Here is a 21,615-nt window from a genome sequence, read left to right as displayed (position 1 = left end):
AGTGTGCCAACAGCAGCTGGCTCCAGGAAGTAGCTCAAAGCAGCTCTATTTAAGTGCCGAGGGAGAAGCCAGTGAGGTAGTGCTTCAGCAGATCACCTGCCAGTCCTGAGGGTCTGATGATTTAGAACCAAGTAAGAGATCTGGCCTCTGAGGCTTTCCAGTGGGAGTAGGAGAAGCCAGGCCAACCTGGGCGCCTGCTCCAGCACCACCCTTGCACCCCACGTGTGAGAAGCTCACTGACGAAGCACAATTGCCAGCATGACACTCATCTTCCAGGTGTTGAAGTGGCTGGGCTCGGCTGGCTGGGGGAAGGTGAGCGCTGATGCTGCTGTGGTCATGACCTTGAATGAATTACTTCTCCCAGGCCCCCAGCTTTGTCACAGGTAAAGAAAAAAAGGAAGTGGTGGTGGGTGGCATTGGAAGCTTTTTCTTTGCATGGAACCCCAATATAGAAAAAGAGATAACAGCTGAGCTTCTCTAGGGCGCTGTGGACTTTCATTTTGAAACCCCTAGACTAGGGGCTCTCTGAGCTCCCTTGCCTGGCAGATATTTGATGAAGTGATGGACCAAGGGCTGATGCTGGCTTCTGTTCTATTCCTTTGCTCACACAGGACAAAACCGATTTCCTCCGTGAGAAAGAGGCACTTCAGGTCTTGGCTCGTGTCCCTAACTTGCTCATTGCTCTCTGGGCTTTCCTTACTTCATGTGTAAAACTGAAAGGTTAGAACGGGGCAGACATAGATACAATTTTTTTTTAATATTTATTTTTATTTATTTCTCTCCCCTTCCTCGCCCACCCCCCCAGCCCAGTTTTCTGTTCTGTGTCCATTTTGCTGCGTGTTCTTATTTGTCCGCTTCTATTGTTGTCAGCGGCACAGGAATCTGTGTCTCTTTTTGTTGCGTCATCTTCCTGTGTCATTTTGTTGTCATCTCTCCGTGTGTGCAGCACCATTCCTGGACAGGCTGCACTTTCTTTCGTGCTGGGCAGTTCCTTGCACGTGGGGCTCCCCTACGCAGGGACACCTCTGCGTGGCACGGCACTCCTTGTGTGCATCAGCACTGAGCATGGGCCAGCTCCACACGGGTCAAGGAGGCCCGGGGTTTGAACCGCGGACCTCCCATGTGGTAGACGGACCCCCTAACCACTGGGCCAAGTCCGCTTCCCTAGATACAATCTTATAACAAAACCCATGACACATTAGGGGCAAAGCCGGAGCTTCTGGGGATAAAGATGGAGCGAGGGGGCTCCTGGGAGGGAGCAGCTGTGAATTCCAGGGTGGCCGTATGGAAGGCTCCTCCGGCCTTGCCAGTGCCCACTCCCTCCCCGGATGCAGTGCCTGGCCCAGGTGCAGAGGCCGAGGCTGTTCCACCCCGTCCCCCTCTGGGCTGCTGCACCCTCCTCCACAGGCAGACGCTGGACTTCTTTAGCAGAGGGAGGGTGGCGGCTCTACCTCACTGCCGAGCAGTGACCTGCAGGAAAGGGAGTCTTGGGCCCAGGGCTGGCACATAGTAGAGCACGAGGAATGTGTAAGATCTGAACGTTTTGTTAAAAGGCAAACCCGAGCGATCCAGGGACGCGCACCACCAGCAGTAACAGTCTGCCCGAGCAGCTTCCCACGCTGTCGAGGGGCTCTGCACACCGAGTGCTCTGGATGCCAGTGGGCGGTGGTGATTTCCAGGGAGCAGGCATCTCTGTATTTTTAACTCAAGGCCATCTGTTTTTCACTTTCCATCAGGCGGGCCACAGTCTGGGAAATATTCGGAGCAGACATATGTGGCTCCGCACGGGTCAAGGTGAAAGGGAGGGCTAGGATGGGGTGATGGCCTCTGTTCCCAGGAACGGAGCCACCAGATGTGCCAGCAGCTCTCAGAATCACTCATTTGCAGCAACTAATTGTCTAATGAGGTGCCCGGCCTGGACCTGTCTCTAGGTAGGTAAAACTTGTGATGCCAACCTATCCAGCACAAGGTGGCTATTGCACATGTAGTGCTGAGAGGGGCCACCCTTGCTCCCAGGGCAGGAGTTCCTGCCACAGAGTCTCTGACAAGTGGCCAAGCTCTAGGAATGGGTCACTCTGTCCCTAAGGGAGAAGGTCCTCCAGCAGATTGAGTGCTGGAGGATTTTCCAAACTCTTCTCCCTAGCTCCCCGACAACCCTCCCCCCACCAGGATCCCACAGGTTCTTTGAGGCAATATCTAGCTCCCCAGGCAAGCATTAACCATTAGGGGAGAAAAAAGTATTAAAAAGAGCCCTTGTATCACCAACTGACCCAAAATGAACAAGCATTGTCCACCCCGATGGATTTACTGTCAGAAATTACCATGCAGAAGAAATTGCCAATACGTTGCAGCCATTTATACAATGAGCCTGTGTTTAGCAGCACTCAGCTTTGTTTTATTATTGCACTTTACAAAGTTACCAAGACAACTGAGGCCAAGTAACAGAACCTTGACTTTATGCGCCATGAAAATTTAATAAAGAATCTTTAAAGGCTTTTAAGAGGCAGGTGCTGCAGTCTAGCAGCGGCAGTAGCAGCAGAGCCCCAGTCACAGGGAGAAGGGATGGAGCAAGAGGGCCTCTTGCAGGTCACAAGGAGCCTCCGCATCAGGGGTGTCAGGTAGGCACTATTCCCTGGCATTCGTCTTGTTTCGGCATCTTGAGACCATTCCTTTTCTCAACAGACATTAAGACATTTCCCAGGTGCCAAGGCCTGCAGCAGACTCTTCACAGGGTCTGGTTATAACGTGATCTACATGTTACAGCCGAGGGTCAGAGATGAGAGAGGTGAAGTCCCTTGTCCATAGTCACTTAGCTAGAGAATGACAGACAGAGCCAACTCCAGACCCAGGGCTGACTCCAAACCCCGGCTCTCTCCGTGGCAGCTCACGGCCTCTGCTGGGATTCTCTGCCTTCGTTTTCCCAGGTCTTACACAAGACTTTCTGAAGGGAAAATGTGCCCACTGAGCTTATTAGTGGCCAGCTCCTTCCCTTGCTTCAGCAGACTGGACGAGGTCTGGGGGAGCCGTGGTAAGGACGATGTCCCTGTGACCCAAGACCCCTTCCTGGTTGGAATCTTAGCAAACACTGGCCACGTCGGAGGAAAGATTTCCCATGAGCCACTTGATGTGCCCGTTATGTTACCCCAGGGCTGCAGCTCCTTCTATTCTGCTCTCTAAATAAGACTCAGAAGCAAATGACCAGGTATGAGGAAAAACATCATTTTGCCATTTTATACCAAAGCTCCATGGTACTCGTGTGTATGTGTGTTTGCATGTATGTGTGTTTGTGTGTATGTTGGGGGGGGAGAGCATTATGCTATGTGGATTGAGTTATATGAAAGTCAGGACTTTTCATTACTAGAAATGGAAGTACTTGAATGTCTAGACTGTTCTGCAAAGGTCCTTTGTCTTTAGGAACCAAAAAAACTGGGCTTACTTCATGAGGGAGAAATCCATATGCCATATGGGAAAATTTCTCTCATATTCATCAAACCAAACAGGAGATTGGCAAAAATATCAGTCATGCAGAGTGGATTTTAGGTTAATACACACTGTGGTTAATTTACCTCTCTGAGAGAGGGGACTGCTCTCTTAGCCTCTGAGTACACCAGCTCACTGATGGGAGACGTCATCATTTCTGAGCTTCGAGGGAAGGTGCCCAAATGCCCAACATTTCAAGCCCCGTTCTCACTTGTTTGGCCAAGAAGTGTAGGAATTAACCGGGGGTGGGGGTGGGGAGCTTAAGCTACTGGAGTAGCACTCTGCAATCACAAGGCAAATTCCAAGTGTCAGAGGAGCGGCTGGAGCCAGTTTTCAACCGGGGAATGTCTTCAAATATGTGAGAAAAAAGGGGAGGTGGAGAGGGAGAGGAGCTGACCCTTTCGGCTTCATTTGTCTTGATGGATAACAACATTTAAGAAGGACATTTTACCTTCATCTCTACACTTTTTAGGAAACCAGAACCAGTCTGAAGATAACATTACATTTGAGCAGCACTTTGGTTTACACAACATTTTCACATACATTATGTTCCACATGATCGCATCTTAGTTCCCATTGATCCAGTGGGACGTGGCTTGTCACCCTGACTTGTGTGGAGTCTTGGGAGAGGAATGGCCTGTGGAGATGTCCTTGGGTGCTCAGTGGGAGAAGGTCAGGCAGATGCCCTGAGTTAAGTCCCCAGAGTCCTCCAGGTGCTTGCTGAACGACTATCCAGCCTTTCTGAGATGTGAGTTTCCATGTCTGTAAAGTGGGGCCACCACTCTCCCCATTGGGCTGTAGGGATCATTGAGGCACCATGTAAAGCAGTTAAGGTGCCAAGGAAGTGGCATGGGATGTGGAGCCTGGGGTCCTCGGGGGTGAATTCCAGCTCTGTCTTTACCAGCCGTGAGACTTTGGACAAATCACTTAGCCTCATGGGTATCAGTTCCCCGATCTGTGAAAAGAGCGCTATGAGAATCTTTGTCTTTCTCTGGGTTGTTGGGAGGATTGGATGAGAAGGTGTAAGTAAAAGTACTTTGTAAACTGTGAGGAATTAAACAGATGTTGCTACATTCATGTATGGAAGATAGTTGGTTTTAGAAAGGCACAGAACACCATTCCAAATGTCTGGGCTCCTCCCCAACATGCACTATTCCCATCCTCCACCTATCTGCATTTATATCAGGATTACCCACTCTGAATTTAACAACCCTACAAAATTGCTGGCTGAGGTCAAGTTGAAGCGACAGGCTGGATGGACTGGATTGGGAGCAGTGGTGAGAACAATCCAACTTGGCAGTCCCTTGTCTCCAAGGCTGAATGACATGGGGACACTGCCAAGACCGATGCCTACACACAAAGGGACATGGAGAGAGCTGCCCAGGGTCAGAGGAAGTCCTTGTCTGCCCAGGGCCATGGGACAGCACCGTGCCCCAGGGAGAGAACAAGCTAGTGCATCAGCTTGGCAGGGATTCCAGATCCATGATTCTTAAGGACATCTTCAGGCTAAGCAGAGAGCAAGCATCTTAACGCTGTCCACTCACCCGGGGCTGCTGAACATTCACATTATTTCCACAGGCACCTGCTGGGCCCCTGTTCTCTGCTGGAGGGGCTGACATGGATCTAGCACAGGTCTGACCTTGAAAGAACTCACAGCTTGGTGGGAGCAAAGGCTGTGATAACAAAGGGTAGGTGTGCTGACAAGGGAACTTTTGAGGACTCAGAGGCAGGAAGCAAGTCATTATGTTGGGGGATTGCGCTGGGGATATTTGAGCTAAACCTGGAAAAATGTTTGTCATTGGACCACCAGGAGAAGGTCATTCTCGGAAGGGGAACAGCAAGAATGAGGAAGCAAGAGTACAGAGCAGGTCTGTGCCCTGTGGACCTCCCGCTATGGAGGAAAACAACAGAGCCCAAGAGCTGTGGGATCACAGAGTTGGAGGCCAGGGAGCTGTGGGTACTGCAGAGGCTGACATGGGAGGTATGTGAACCAGGTACGGATTTTAGGTGGGAAGAAAGGAATAGACTTGATTCTAAGGGGGCCTGAATGTTAGGTTAAGGAGCTTGGGCTGTATCCAGGAAAAAATGAGCAGGGATGTGTGGTTTTCCAAGTTGACAGGAATGGAGGATGGTTTGGAGGGCCTTGGGAGGCATGGAGACTGACAAAGTCCAGGCAAGAAATGAGGAGGGCTGAGCTTGGGAGAGTGACCAGAAACCTAGAGGAGCAGCAAGAGGGGTGGCCCTGGGGGTGGAGAGGAGGCCCGGCCTCTGCATACAGGGAGGGATCTTTGGGGCCCGCACTTGTTAACTACTGCACTAAATTGAACACATCTTCATAAGCACCCACTGCCCACTCCATTCTCACCAGGCCCCTGGGCCCATACAGGAGAAACTGCTGAGCATATCAGCTGTCCCAACCCAAGAAGGACTCGAAGGAAGGGAACAGGCAAATTCTGTGAGGAAGGGGTCAGGAAGCTGTCTAGAGCTGGAGGGCTCCTCTGTCCAAGTTAGGGACACGCCAGAAGGGGCAAGACAGCATGGCAGGAGGGGATGGGTTGAGCACCAATGGCCCAGTTCTGTTGACCTGCCCTGTTCTCCGGAAGAAACTTCCTTCTCCAGGCTGACCCTATCACTCTGCCTGCCATTCTACGATGTAGACCCCAAACTAAGATGGGGTGCAGGGAACTGGGGTATTTGTGGGTTAGGAAGGAATTGGGGAGAAGAGGCTGGGGGTGGATGCCAAGGGCCATTCTAAGGAAGGGACTTACCTACTTCTACAGCAGGTAATCCTGACGTAAATGCAGGCACAGCACAGGGCCCTCAGCCCTCCAGGGCTGTGCCTCTGGGTCTGGACTCATTTGATCTGTTCTCTCTTCTAGGAGGAAGGCGATGTCTGTTTTTGCTCTCACTTCATTTATACCCCTGTCAAATGAGGGGCCAATTACCAAAAAGAGTAACACCTGGGGCCTCCCGTTAGGAACCCCGAGCTGGGAGAAGACTCCTATTGCCCACTCTGATAATGCAGCAGCCTCTTAATTCTTGAGCCTTGAGGAAAAAAGGGTCTGATTTGCTGCTGCCCTCATAAAATGCAGCCTCATTTCCACAACGCTCCCTGCCAGAGTCTGCATCTTCCAGGGATGTCTGCAGAGGAGGAGATCCTTCTAGAAGAGAGGGCACCTTAAGTGACAGTGATCACAGAGCACTGGGTGGGGAATGGACCTTCCTTGCTATGAGAGTGACGATTTTATATCACCCCAAACTATGTGGCTGGAATTCAACCTATTGATAAATTTTTTAAAAAGAATTATAAAAAATTACACTCCATTTTGGCAAGTAAATGCTTTCTGAAAACCAGCATCAAGAAATGGTATAAAGTTAGGTCTTTGTTTAGAAGAGTCTTGTTTGTTTCCAGCTGCTAACAAATAGGCTGGGTTACATTCACCCAGGGCTTTCGCCGTGAACTCCATTTGCTAAGGCTAAGAGGACTGCAGAAGCAGCCCCGCAGTCCTCCAACCCTGTCTGCTGGCAGTGGACCATGGTGAACATTACTTGTCCTGCGTCATGCTGGACAGCCTGTGTGACAGTAGGATGAGGCGCGAGGGCCCCAGCCAGGCCCCGCGCAGGGCGGGCCCTCCAGGGGTTTGCATTTGGAGCTGGATCCACAAATGGGGCAGCCTAGCAGCAGCTCGCCCAGTGAGGAAGAGACCCACAGACCCTGACCGGGCCCCGACCTGACCACACGCTCTCCCAGCCTTCCCGCCCTCAGCTGAGCGTGGGAACGCTATCCGGCTGCTCAAGGGCACTGGAGAACTGGGCTGCTGATGTCTCCAAAATGTCTGCGTGTGGAATGCACATTGGGTTCTTCCTGCCTGTGCCAATTTTAGCACATGTCCTCCCTTTTGCCTGGGAAAATAAAGTTGTTACGAGATGACCCTGCCATGGTTCCCGGAATGGACGCAGAAGGGCCGGGTTCTAGGAGCCCTCTCCCCCGGGCAGGGCAGCGGGCAAGGGGCATGGCGGGGTAGCGGTTCTGTGGGTTGGGGACAGGTTTTACTCCCTGAGAGAGTGGGCTTCTGCTGGCTGGGAAGGAGGGCCAGGCAGGGAGTGACAGGGGCCCCTCTGCTGTACAGCAACCTGCCAACAAATGCAGAGACCTGGGGGTAACAACATTCTTTGGGTTTAAAAACACTCTGTATGAGGGTGAATCCAAGGAATTCATTTCGACAGGTACTTTTTCAGTCAACTGCTCTCATCAGGTTGAGTGAAGAGGACTTGTGAATCAGGGGGTGGGAGAGGATGTTAGAAGGAAGGAAAGAAAGAAAAGCAGCAGGAGTTTAGGGCAAACTTCTGCCATCCCATGGCCCTGCCCCTTGTCCTGCATTTGCAAGCATTTCCGGAGTCCTACTGTATGCCAGGTGCACGCTAGTGCTGTCCAAGACCTCCCCTCTCTCCTGTGAACGTGATGGTCAGCTCTCCCAGAGCCCCAGAAAGGGCCACGTTAACCCCAACTCCAGCAAGACTCTGGAGAGCTGGGCTCTACAAGGGCAGCCTCCCATCTGCCTTGTCCACGGATCCCGGGCGCTGGCTTGCCCCAGCTGCTTACCAAAATGCTGCCTTCAGCGGCTCTAAGGCTCCCTCTCTAAGAGGGGGCTGCCCGGGGACCGAGCTTGGGGGGTAACAGGAGGGCCTCCTGGAGGGGAGAGCTGGGACTCCCTTTTCCTCCAACAACTCTAACACCGGAGGCTCTAACATGCACACTCCTGCTTTCCCTCACGCTTATCCAGATCTTATTTTCCTCCCCTTGTCCCGCCCAGGGCGCCTAGCAGAGTGCTTGGCCGACAACCTCACGCCAAGGAGGTCAAAGACAGGGTTCCCACTTTGGTGGTCAAAGTCAAGTAAAATGACCTCTGAGGATCCTGCCAGCACTGAGGCTCTACAGGAACTTAGTTACTTCTTAATTATTTCTCAATAACAAATGAAACATTGTAGCAACAGGTAATCTCAGGAAATAACCGAGGCTGAATCTGTTAACTGCACCCACATAGCAGCACATGATTGGGGTGGGAGGTTCCTGAATGCCTGCTGGATGTTTCCACCTCATTTTCACAGATGGTTGGTAGGAAAAAAACGGTGCTCTTGGGCTCTAACCAGCAGTCTCTTGGAGGCCCCTGCAAACCCAAGATTCTACTTCCTTGAGTTCTTTCCCCTCCACAGCTTAGTCTTGGGATTGTTTGTGCCACAAGCCTCAAACACAACAGTTTTGCCCCAGTTGTTGCTGCCCATGAGCCCAAAATAGGAGATGCCATCTGCCACGTTTTAGATGTCACACGTCCGCCGATGAATAGCAAACAGGGTGGCTCACCAGGAGGCACGGGGGGAAGGCGGGGCTAGAATCAGCCTTCAGAAGCGTAGCTCGGTAGAACATGGAGACAAGTAATGGGCATCCCAGATGGGAGTTCTCCACAGGCAAGCAGCCCCGGGACTCGTTTCAGCCCTGCAGGCCCCTCTCTGCTTCTGGGAGGACAGAGTGGCCCTCAGGACAGCGGGCGTCTGTAAAGGGATGGCTTACTGGCACTGTCAGTGTGGGGGTGGAGGAGGCTCTCCGCCGGCTGGACGCAGGGGGTGGCATCCTGGGGGGTGCCGCTACAAGGGGGCTGCCCCGCCGAGGTGCCCCGCCGGCCACACACCAGGCGCTTTTCGTCCAGCAGGGACAGGTGGTATTCACACAGGTCGATCAGGGAGGCCACCTGCTCGTGGAGCGGCAGCATCTTGAACTTCTTCTGAGCCAGGTAAAAGAAAGCCTCTATGAATGCCTGCAGACACATTCCTGCGGACAGAAAGACGGCGTTAGGGGCGGGCTTGTGCAAGAGTTGCCCGGCACGCTGACCCGAAGAGGCCCAGTCACGTGCTGCCAACTACAGTCGGCCGTTCTCCCCACGACCACTGCCATTCTAGAAAATAGTAGTCAGACTAACTCACAGAGTGCCTACCCTGTGCCAGACACCGGCTGGGCATTCTACAAGCATTTTCAGAGTCAATCCTTTAAATAACCTTTTGAGTTAGGGCTTATGAACTCTACTTTACAGATGAGGAGATTGAGTCTCAGTGGAGAAGTAGAGAGACCTAGCCAAAGTCATAGCGATAGGAAGCGTGGCATTGGGATTTAGCCCTAGCCCAAAGCCTCACTTGTTTCACCACATTGAAATGTCCCCAGTAAGACCCAGCACCTAACTTTTATAATAAGGGAGAAAAGGTGATTAAAAATAAACTTGGACTTTGGCCCAGTGGTTAGGGCGTCCATCTACCACATGGGAGGTCCGCGGTTCAAACCCCGGGCCTCCTTGACCCGTGTGGAGCTGGCCATGCGCAGCGCTGATGCGCGCAAGGAGTGCCGTGCCACGCAAGGGTGTCCCCCGCGTGGGGGAGCCCCACGCGCAAGGAGTGCGCCCGTGAGGAAAGCCGCCCAGCGTGAAAAGAGGGTGCAGCCTGCCCAGGAATGGCGCCGCCCACACTTCCCGTGCCGCTGACGACAACAGAAGCGGACAAAGAAACAAGACGCAGCAAATAGACACCAAGAAGAGACAACCAGGGGAGGGGGGGAAATTAAATAAATAAATAAATCTTTAAAAAAAAATAAAATAAAATAAACTTGAATTAATACAAACCTGATCTTGATAGAGGTGTTGGGTCCGTGAGTGTATATATTTGTTGAAACTCATCATATTTTACCCTTAAGTTTTGTGCATTTTACTGAACGTAAATTTTACCTCAAAATTAAAATAAACACAACCCCTTCTCTCTACCCAAAACTATATTCTGGAACTTTTTAATAAGAGTCCACACTTTGCCGCTGGCATTCTTGGGATCTGAGCTCAAAATCACTTCCTCAGTAAAACCTGCCCTGAGCCCCAGATTAGACCAGGACCCTGTTAGAAGCTTCTTAATCTTTTCTTTGTAGCACTATGACAGTTTTTTTTTAGGGTTTATTTGTGTGGTTCTTTGACAAGCTCTATCTTTCCTTTCTGGACTGTGAGCCCCGGCTTATCCCTCTACCCCCAAGGCCAAGCACATGGAAGGGGGTCAATATAGAAACACCTAATGAATGAGTGAAGGAAGGAAGGAGTTGGTGCTAGACACTTTACACACATTGTCACTGGTTCTCCTGATATCTTTGCGAGGTCAATATTATTATGCCCTCCCTTATAGATGGGGAAACGGACACTCAGAGAGGTTACGTGACTTGCCTAATGTCACACAGCTAGAGAACGGTGGAGTGGAAGCCCAAAGTCTGGCTCCCAATAAAAATGAACCCTGTGATCCAAATCCATCAAATCCCTGGAGAATGTGACACCAAAGCTGGACAGGAATGCTGCCCAGCACTTTAGACGAGGCTGGCTAATCTGTGTCTTCCCAGTGGCCTTGCTCTCCTGGCTGGGAAGTTCCTGCCACTGTGGGCAGAAGTCTGACCCGGAGTTTGTAAATGCGGGGTTGTATGTGTGGGCTCTGGGATCTGCGAGCTCTTTTTTGCCTTGGGAACTTGAATTAAGCAAAGAAGTTTTTCACCTCCTTTCAAGTCCATCAAGGTTTTTTGCTCGGCTTCTCTTTACTCCAGATCTCTGCAAGTCCCCTGCTGTATTTGGCCCTACCAGGAGGAATTGATAAAGAGAACAGTACCTGGTGCAAAACCTTTTTAATACAAACACAGGTGTGCATGAAGACAGGGAAATGGGGGCCTCAGTCTAACTCCAGGGGATGCTTCCAAATTACCTCCTCTGGGCCAGGGCTCTGCTAGAGCTTGTGCGTGCGTGTGTGTGTTTCCCCAGGGAGGAATCAGACATCACTTGTGCCCATCACATTTGGGCCAGAGGATCAGGTACAAGCAGAGTGGAAAAGGCCAGCATCTAAAGCTCAAGACCCCTGTCGCAGCCCCTCTGAATAGTGCTACTCGAAGTGTGGTCTGCCAAGTCCACGAAATGTGTGTCCCTGGTCCCTGACAAGATAAGGAGCTTGGGCCAGAATGTAAATCATCCTGTCATCAATCATACCGTGCAGTTCAGCTGACGTTATTTTGTAGCAAGTCTCTCTCTAAGGGAAGCAGCACAAGAAGCTTAAACTTCTTGACCAGGACTGTAATAGGCAGTGGATTGCAACTTTGATCGCTCTGATCGGCCACATATCTCAGCTATAAAGTGCACTCCAATCACCACCCTCTTTTTAAAGCAGGGGTTCTTAACCTTTTTTTGCTCCACAAACCCCTTTGCCATCAGGTGAAAACAATGGACCCCACACTAAATCCACACTATACTGTGTATTATTTAATAACTATACCACACCCGCACCAACACATCCCTGCAAGAATAATGTTTTAAAAATTTCAGTTCAAGTTCACAGACTCCTTGTTAAGAACCCCTGCTTTAAAGTGAAGATTCTGGGGTGGGGTCTGAGATGCCAGCTTTCCTGGTGGTACCAACACTGCTGGTCTCTGGAACATACTTGAGTAGCAGGAATGGGGCATTTCACTGCACCTTTTTATTCAATGAACAGTAGTTGTGAAAGCCGGCTGGGATTAGAGCTATAATGCACAGAAAAGATGCAGTGAAGACCCTCTTGGGAAAAAAATGTGTGATAAATCACCTGGAAAAAGACATTTTGAATAAGAAGGGGGATTTCATGTGTTATACTTGGTCTTCTTTTTGCTTGTCTGCATTTTCTCACTTTCTATAGTTAACGTGTGCAATGTTAAAATATGCAATGGAAAATGCTAAAGGTAGAAAAAGGGGACCTCAGGGGGCAGCTGCTTTTAGTTATGAGCCCTTTGTTGCTATTTGAATTCGAAGCCACGTACATGTATTATTTTGAAAAAATACATAACGCACACTTTCTGTATCACATATCCTATTTTGATAAAAAGTTTGAAAAAAAATCTATATAAAGGGGAAATGGAAGAAGGGAAAGGGAATGGATATTTAATGACTTTCTTGCATGAGTCAGACACACCACGCCAAACATGCAGACCCTCACCACAACTTCCATCACGCTGATGAGAAAACCGAAAACCGAGACCCGGGGAGAGGCGTGAACTTGCCCGCAGGGCACATGCTGGGAAGTGGCAGGGCTGGGATTCAGACGTGGGCCTTGTGCATTGCTGAAGCTGCACCCGATTCCCGGAAAGCTTTCCTGAGCATTCCCAACGAGAACACTCTAGAAGGAAGGGCACGACCGTGCTCTGAACAGCCAGGCTCAGAGGGAAATATTAGGACCTGCAGGAAGCAGGAAAGCCGGAGGCGGGTGGAGTCTGGGGGGTTGTGGTGTCAGAGCAGGCTTGTGCAGAAGGGGCATTGGAGCTGGGCCTGAAAGAACGGGGGAGGCTTTGATGGGCAGACACGAGGTGGGGGGGCTGGGTTGAGAAAGGAGAGGAGAGGTGGGCAGCACTTTAATAACCCGAGTGTGCAGTAGGGTGGGGGGGGGGGGAGGGAGGCAGCTGGGCTAGGCTGTGGCTAAGAAGCCATGGAGAGGTTGGAGCCAATGCCAGGGAAAGGGACTGGGGAGCTACCGAAGGTGTCGGGGCAAAGCGAGATGTGATCTGAGTGTGGAGCCCAATACTTATAACAGCCTGATCACATTTTTAAGTCTGGTGATTTCTAAGTATGTTTATAGGGATAGGAACTTTGTGGGTTTTGTTTGTTTGTTTGTTTTGGGGGGGGGGCTTGTTTTGTCTCCCAAATACAATCTTCCCAGGGAGCCCAATATGCCAGACAAAGGGACCCCTCTCTGAGGAGGCCGGGAGGTGGCGGCCGGGAGTCCTGCCTGCACAGGTCCCCCACCTCAGGACGTAGGCACCTTTACAACTGCAAAGCGTCCCTCACTCCCGAGGCCTGGGATCCTTGTCTAATCTCTCCATTCTACAGAGGGGAGGTGGTGGAGGTGAGGCCCAAAGGAGGTGACAAAAGCAGGACCAGACTGCAGACTAGCTCAGTGTACCCTCAAACCTCTCCCCGCGAAAAAAAGGAAAAAAAACCTGAAATCAAAACAAGCCAACCAAACACTTCTCAGGCAGGGGGCTGAGGAAAGGGCCTGTCGGTACAGCCAGCCAGCCCTGCGGGTTTCGCTCAGCTCTGTTGTACGGGTCTGAGAGAGCCTGAGGGTGATGAGGCTTGGGGAGACGGGACACCCCAAACTGTACAATGCAATCCTCCTAAACAGCTCTCATCTGGCCAGCCAGAGAGCACAGGGTCTCTCCCCACCATGACCCATGCTAAGAGGTGGTAAATTTTAGCTCAACAAGAAAAAATACTACTCAGCCTCATCCCATCCAGGTGGCCTAGGAAATGGTCACTATTCACCCAGCGTCAGAGAACTTGATCTTTTCAAGAGGGTAGAGGTGGGGATGGGGAGTCAGTGCCCGCAGGGTACAAGTTTTATGTCTGGATCAGGGCTGCTAAGGTCCACCTGAGAGGTGGGCCTCAGGGAGGGATAACTCCCACCTGGCTGAGTCTTCAGCCTTTTCCAGATCCTTGACAAATAGTTAACATGTTTTATCAGGCAGAACTGGGTTTTCTTCTTCCTTATTAGAATTTATTAGAGGAAAGCGGAGGTGGCTCAAGCGATTGAGCTCCCGCCTACCACATGGAAGGTCCCTGGTTTGGTTCTTAAAGAAGACAGTAAGCTGGTGCACCAGGCAGGCGTGGCAAGCTGACACAATAAGATGATACAACAAGAGGCACAAGAAGAAAAACATAATGAGAGACACAACAAAGCAGGGAGTAGAGGTTCCCGGTGCCTTCTAAAAAAGACGAGAAAGAGTGAGCTGATGTGACAGGAAGGTATGGCAAGCTGACTCAAGATGATGCAACAAGAGACAAGAAGAAAATCAGGATGAGAGACTCAATAAAGCAAGGATGGAGGTGGCTCAAGCAATTAGGTACCTCTCTTCCACATCAAAGGCCCAGGGTTCATTTCCCAGTGCCTCCTAGAGAAATAGGGAAAATGAACAGACACAGCAAGTGCAAACAACGAGGGGGTGGGGAGAAATAAATAAATAATAAATCTTAAAAAACAAAAGGAACAAAAAAAACCCCAAACAAACAGCCAGCAAACAAATGAAAAATCCAACTCAGGGTAGCCAATGTGACTAAGTGGTCGAGAATCAGCTTCCTGCATATGAGGTCTACCCTGACCCAGGGTACCTCAAAAAAAGAAAAGGATTTATTATAAAATATGGTAAGAATATTAGCAGAAAGTATGGTAGCCTCTAGAATTCAAATGTCTTCACTGACTGATCTTCCATCTACTCTGTCTGTAGGAAGAGGTATTTTCACTTAGTTGTAATAATAACGGCACAGAACTTTGTATTTATTTTGCTTAAAATTATTATTATATTTATATGTTGCTATGCAGCCTTCCTAAACAGTATTTTAATGGTTGTATAATATCCCATCAAAATTTTTGCCTTTTATATCACTTAACCACACCTTCACTGCTGTATAGTTAGACTATTTACATTTTTTCACTATTATTAATAATATTAAAAAACACTTGATATATCATTATTTTTATTTCTGGTTGATTTATGATAAAACTCTAAGAATTTGGGGTGTTTTTAAAATGCAAAGTTGGTTTAGTAATTCATTTCACGTTAAAAATATTTAAGCCATATAGAGTACCCAAGTGGACGAATCACATATATTGGCAACTGAGAGAGGAAACATCTAGTCCCACTAAAGCCACATGGTGCCATTGCTTGTCCATGAAACAAACAAAAACGTAAAAGAACATAACAGTGAGGTGGTGGTGAAATTGCCGCAGAGTTTTGAAAAGCAACTTGACAATAAGTTGTAAGAGTCATTCAAATGTTTCTATCGTTTAATACAGTGCTCACAATCCTAGGAATTTATCCTAACAAAATATTCCTGTCCAAAGGGACAACAATGTATACAATGCCATTATTAATAATCTTACATACAGTAGCTTTCAATTATTATACTCTGACCACTTTGAGAGGGGGGTGACATAAGATATTTTTACGTCTTTCCTTCTACTATGCATGTTTATTGCAAATATTAGATTACAGGACAAAACAAACCAAATATTATTTAAAAAAAACAACAACCCAGTCTCTGAGGTCTCTGGTTCTATGAAGCTGTCTTGATCCACCCCTGGTGGAGGTCATCACTCATCCTCCGTGCTTCCTCTTAGTTCTTGTCTATTGTGACAAATTCGTGGTATGTGGTTGTCTCCCCAGTTGAACCTGTGGTCCTGGAGGCAGGGACCAAGTTCCCATATTCTCTCCATCCCCAGAGCACAGCACAGCCTGGCACACGGCAGGTGCCAGTAACGATCTAGAACTGTGAACCTTTTCATGATTTTGTGATGCAGATGCTACTATTCCCATTTTACAGCTGAGGACACCGAGGTAAGCCAAGAAGCGAAGGGAAAGAGCAACCTCTGAAAACTCTTTCCTGAGTTCTTTGCAGATTTTTGAAACCAAAATGACCCAGGTAAGAGATCCTCAAACTGCAGGATCTCCTGGAGGACTTGCTAAACCACAGGCTGGGTCCCACCTGCAGAGTTCCCTATTCTGAAAGGCATAGGGGAGGGTCTGGGAATTTGCATTTCTAAGCTCCCAAGTGAGGTTGAGGCTCCTGGGACACACCAGGGACCCACTTGGAGAATCCCAGCCCTTGCTCTCCTTCTTTGGGCCGCTGAGACATTCAGCACATTTTCTACTCTGACAGCTCATATGCAACCAGGGGCCCATTTGCAATATATCCTTCCCCCCAAACTGAGAGACTTGACTTTGGACTAAACCTGTCTACATTTTAAGACACGGATTGAGAGCAAATCTTATCATCTCTTTTTAAAAGACTAATGATGGAGCTGAGAATCTATGCCATTGTTCCAGCTTCGTGTTAAGGTGCTCTCTCAGTTTCTGAGAAACCACACACTCCCGTCTCCCTCCAGCGGCACAGCTTGACTGCTGGGAGCAGGGCGGGGAGTGGGATTGGGGGGCGGGCAGGGCCCCTGTGGCCTATCCTATGCCCTGGCCTTTCCTGTCCATATCTGTCTGGAGGTAGATTCACCCAGAAAGACTGCAGAAGGCCAGGCCGCAGAGGGCCAAGAGACCATGGGAGAGACTTTGGATTTCATCCTGCAGAAAACGAAGCCGCTGGGGCAGTTTGAAGCAACAAGATCACTGTGACTGCTGTGCTGAGACCCGGCAGCAGGGGCACAGGTGAAAGCAGGCGCGCAGATCCACTAGGGACTACTGTATGAGTTTGAGAACAGCAGAGAGTGGCTTGGCCCGGGGTGGTAGTGGTGGAGATGGTGAGGGGACATTAGATTCTGGACAGGGTCTGAAGGTGGCTCCAATGGAACGCGCACTCTGCGGAAGGGCCGATGCAGGTGTGAGGGCAAGTCAGGGGCCGCGAGGAAGGAGGGCTGCTAAAACCAGGCCGAAGAGACCTGACTTGAGTTCTAGGCCAGCGGTTTGCAAACATTTCACGTATAAAATAACGTGGAGACCTTTCCAGCCACGTAGGTTCCTGTTTCCTTCCCCTGGAGATTCTGTCAGTCCGCGACTAGGCCCGCAAACGGCATTTGTGGCACCGTGAGGGATTCTGCCCTGGTGGGATTAGACTGCCGGGGTGAGGGGAAGCCTGCGGAATGCACGCTCCCACTTGCCCAGTTCTGTCAGGGCTCTCTCGAAGAGGCGGTGGGGTAAAGAAGTTAGGAGAATGGCCTTTGAAGAACCCCGTGCAGTGCTAGGGCTGCTGTGGTGATGAAGAGCCTTCAGGGCTGCAAAGAACAAACCTTCTTTTCTGCGCCCCCACCCCCTACCCCCACCCCGTTCTGCTGAAGTAAGCCCAGGGCCTGGCTCTCCTCCGCAAGCCTAGCCTCTGAGATTACCTGAGCCATTTAGGAAAAACAGCAAGGAATCCTGCGGCTCTTCTCTGCTCCCCTGCCAGCCTGGGAACAACCCTCACAGCTCTGAGGAGTTGGAGGCATCTCTTTGATAACGTTGCTTGAATGGCATATTAATGACGACTAAACAATAAGAGTATTTATTGAGCCCTCATTATGTGCAAGGCCCTGGGCGAAAGGCTTCCCAGGCATTATTTTTCCTAATCTAACAAACACCTTGGAAGTAGGTATATCATCAATCCTAGTTTACTCTGAGACACTTGCCCACAGGGGAGCTCGTGGGTGACAGACCCCAAAGGCCATTCTCTTAACTTCTTGACACCACCGCTCCTTCTACTTCGAGAGCCTTTAAGGAGACGGCCACAGTTGGAGTGTTAATTCCAGTCATTTAGAACAAGAAGCCACCCCTGCCTTGCAGCTGGGTGCGGGATGGGGCCGCATCCATGTCTCCTGAATGTCAGCTCCGAGATGCAGTCAGATCCGTGGGTCTTTGCAAACAGGCTTTCCCCACCTGCCTCCTACGCCAGAAGATAAGCTGTTGAGTTTTTATAAAACTACATTTGGGTTGACGGATGTCGCTGCAGAAGGCAGCCTGTGAAACATTCCAGTTGATCTAGACGCACGTCTCTCGCCCGAGACTGTCACTAGATATTGGGATGCAGCCCTGGACAGACCACGGCCTCATTCTGTCAATCGGCGGGGCGAGGGTGGGCCCGTGGCGCCTTCTGGCCCAGAGTCCTCTCCTTCCCACTCCCAGGGAGGGATCCCTGCACACAGGAATTAATGAAAGCGCTGGTAGCGGCTCTGCAATAATCCCATCATCTATTCTGGGGTTTAAGGACGGAAGCGAGAATAATACTTGGTGTGCGCATAGCCCTTTCTAATTTACAAAGAATATCCGTTTCCTCCTGTGTTCTAGCAGCATTGTTCAGAGGAGGACATGCTCGCAAAGACTTCCCAGGTACAGTTGAGGAGCACCGGCCCAGAGAGGCCGAGTGGCTTGTCAAGGTGACCCCGGAAGTGGCCGTGGCAGCAGGTAACCCCATGCCCACCTGACTCTCACACCCACCTTCCTTTCCCTACGCCATGCTCTTTCTTAACATCTGACATTTAGATATTATTTTACAGTTTACAGAGCCCATTTGCATATATGATATAATTAAATCCAAATCATTGTCGACAGCCAGGGATATTATCCCAGACTGAATATGAGATTCTTTTTTTCCCTCTCAAAAATAATACCTGCGCTTCCTTGTTAGTAACACTATCGCAAGGTTTTGGTGTGCTGGCCTAGCACAGCACTTGCCAACTCCTTCTCTCTCCTCAACCTTTAAATCTCTCTCTTATTATTCACCTAGAATAGATGTTTCTGTCTCATAGTGAAATTCTAAATGTGTAAGTGTACTGGTTTTCTGTTTAGAATCACCGGTAGGAAATAAAGCTGAGCGATCCTGACTAGAATTAGCTTCGTGATTCCTGTCTGTGTGGTGAAATGCTCCCCAGAAGAGCCGTGAATGAAGGCTGCACGCGCCCCAAGGCGGTTCATCACAAGAACCTCAGCCTTCTCTCTGCTCTTCGGGCCCCGCACAGCCTGCCTCCCTGTCTGCAGCTCAACAGTCCCAGCAGGCATTACCTTGGGTCTCTCTAGGTCTGAGGCTGGGGTCTCCAAGGACCCACAGATGGGAGATCAAGCCTGGCGTTTCCTGTGAGGTGGCACTGGGCTCCGCGGCAGGGTAACAGGGAGTCAGGCGAGCTAGAGAGGGCCCCAGCTCTGCCACTTCCTAGCTGTCTAGTCTTTGGCAAGTCATTTCACACCGCTGGGTCTTGGTTTCTTCATCTGTAAAGTGCGGACAGTAATAGCTGCCCTGAGTGGGTTTTCCAATGACCCACAAAAAGCCGAATACAGCCTGAAAGAAAGAGTAGTGCAAGTGCCTTCAGTCCTCTCCCCCTCACCTCGCACTGCCTGGAGGGCTAGTGTGACGCTGGCTTCATTTTCCTCCTTTATGGAGTCAGCTGACTGCCTCTCCCTGCTAGGCTGTGGGCGTCTCAAGGTCAGGGAGTCCTTGGCTCTCCCCCAGTCCCCAGCTATCGGAGTGGGCTCTCAGCAACTGAGGAATAAATGAGTCAATCGAATCAAATTACGAGGAAAAATCATGCGGTGAGCCTGAGATCAGGGACCTGGGTTCTCGGAGGGTCCTGCCCCGGCACACACAGTGGTGTGATTTGGAGCCAGGAGCTTCTCCTCTAGGAGGTTCGCTTTCCTCTTCTGTAAAATGAGGGGTCCGGTCTGGACAATCTTTCTGGATTCCAGAAGCTTGGGAGTGATGGTGACTTCTCAGTGCTTTAAAAAATGGGAATAACTAAACCCACAAATAACAGCTGTTGAGGATTTCCTGCTGGCCAGGACTCACACTGTATAGTTTCCACCTACATGGTCATTTACTTTCATGACAACTCAATGAGACTGGTAGTATACAGACTGCATTGTGCATATGAGAGCTCAGAGCTCAGAGAGGCTGAGTGACTGGCCCAAAGTCACACAGCTGGGATTCTCTCCATGCATTTCACCACCTCTATCTCGCTTCTACTGCCCCCCACACAGCTCAGAACAGAAGTTACATACATGCATTCATTGTATTTAAGCTTCACAGCAACAAGAAATCACTATCAGCTTTGTCCTTGGCTGGGTAGAGAAATTAATAAGTGTCAGTACTGAACCACAAATAGAACATGCAGAAAAATCATTACCACCAGAAGCCTTCAGCACCCAAATAGCAAACATAATCTACGATGAAAGCAACTATTTCAACATCTCATTAATCACAGGTCATACTGCTGGCCAGTGTGGGATGGCCCAGCGGTCCCACCCTGGTCCCATCTGGCATCGCCCTGATTCCACCACAACACGGACACAAGTTCTGAGTCTGGGATGACAGGGCTACAACATCGGTCATTGCTTGCTGCAAGTGCTTTGGAGTATTCCAGATATTTCTCATGGATTTAATGGCTTGAATAGAACCTTCTGAAGCTCAATATTCATTACTCAGCAAGTGGTCAAAATCGGTGGCTTGGAAAGGACTTCAGAGATAAAACCCAGGCCCTTACAGGATAATAACAACACTAAAAATAATAAGAGTTAATAACAGTAGTTGGCCTACAGCACGTGCTCACTATGTGTCAGAAACTCTGGTGAGCCCTTTAATCCTCAAAGCAAAGTCTGGGTGGGAGAAGCTCTTATTACACCTCCCCTCTCCCCCTTCTCCCCTCTGGCTGTTCACCTGCGTTTAAAGCCTGATAAAACGTTGCTTTTGTCTTGGGTTATGGCTCTTCATTGGGTACTGTAGGCTTCTGGGAGTGCAGGAAGGTAGAGCCACTTGCCAGAGTCGCAGAGACTGGAGGTGCTGGTGGAGTCTGAACGCCGGGCTCTGCCCGCTCAGCAAGCCACCTCCGGACCTCAGATTTACTCAGAGAGGCAGGCGAGCAGGCACAAGTCCCAGATTCACAGAAAAAGCATAGTTTCTAGGAGAGTCTCTCTGGCTTCCTGTAGTTTCCCTACAATATCAAGCAGCCTCCTCAAGCATCTATTGCTTCCCCAATGGTCCCCATCAATGTAGCATCCAGAATGATCTTTTAAAACCCCCAGTCAAATCATGCTGCTCCCTGCTTTAAGCTCCTCAACAGCATTGAGGGCAAAGCCCACCTTCCTACCCTGACCCAAGAGGCACTGCTTGGTGGGCCCTGCCTTCTTCCCCAGCTGCCCTGCCAGCCAGCGCTGCCCCTTGTTTCCTGCGTCCCTTCACTCTGGACGCCTTCTATTCCCTAGAAACTGCCACTCACTTTCCCACCTCAGCCCCTTTTCCCGAGCCATCCCCTCTGCCCAGAATGCCCTTCCCCCTTCTTCACCCGGTGACAATGACCAGGAGATCTCAGCTCAATTGTTACTTTCACTGACAGAGTTTCCCCGACCTGTCTCCTAATATAAAACTAGGTCCTGTCTGTTATTCTCCGTAAAGCTTGGTTGTTTTAGTTCATCGGCGTCATCCCGACATGTGATTGCATGCTTGCTTCTGTGTCGAATGTCTGTCTCTGCTACCAGACAGTCGGCAAGTCCATGGCGTGCATTCCTACCCCAGCCAGTGCCTGGTGTGCGGGAGGTGCTCCGTGAACCTTAGTTAGCTAAACGGGGGACCCTTCAGGCATAGTGCTGGGCACGTG

General features: G+C 50.1%; 1 protein-coding gene across 1 annotated transcript in view; it reads right to left on the bottom strand.

The window, feature by feature from the left end:
* Positions 1 to 2,373: 2,373 nt before the first annotated feature.
* The window catches only part of TTLL11 (tubulin tyrosine ligase like 11), a 259,912-nt gene continuing 240,670 nt past the window's right edge, over positions 2,374 to 21,615 (bottom strand). The window contains exon 9 of the mRNA XM_004453912.3: positions 2,374 to 9,307. Within this exon, the coding sequence (XP_004453969.2) occupies positions 9,015 to 9,307 (293 nt within the window). The 3' untranslated portion in view covers positions 2,374 to 9,014. The remainder of the gene's footprint in view (positions 9,308 to 21,615) is intronic.

This window comes from Dasypus novemcinctus, chromosome 8 (genome assembly GCF_030445035.2).
Source record: "Dasypus novemcinctus isolate mDasNov1 chromosome 8, mDasNov1.1.hap2, whole genome shotgun sequence".
NCBI classification, from domain to species: domain Eukaryota; kingdom Metazoa; phylum Chordata; class Mammalia; order Cingulata; family Dasypodidae; genus Dasypus; species Dasypus novemcinctus.
This window is presented reverse-complemented; position numbering and strand designations above follow the sequence as displayed.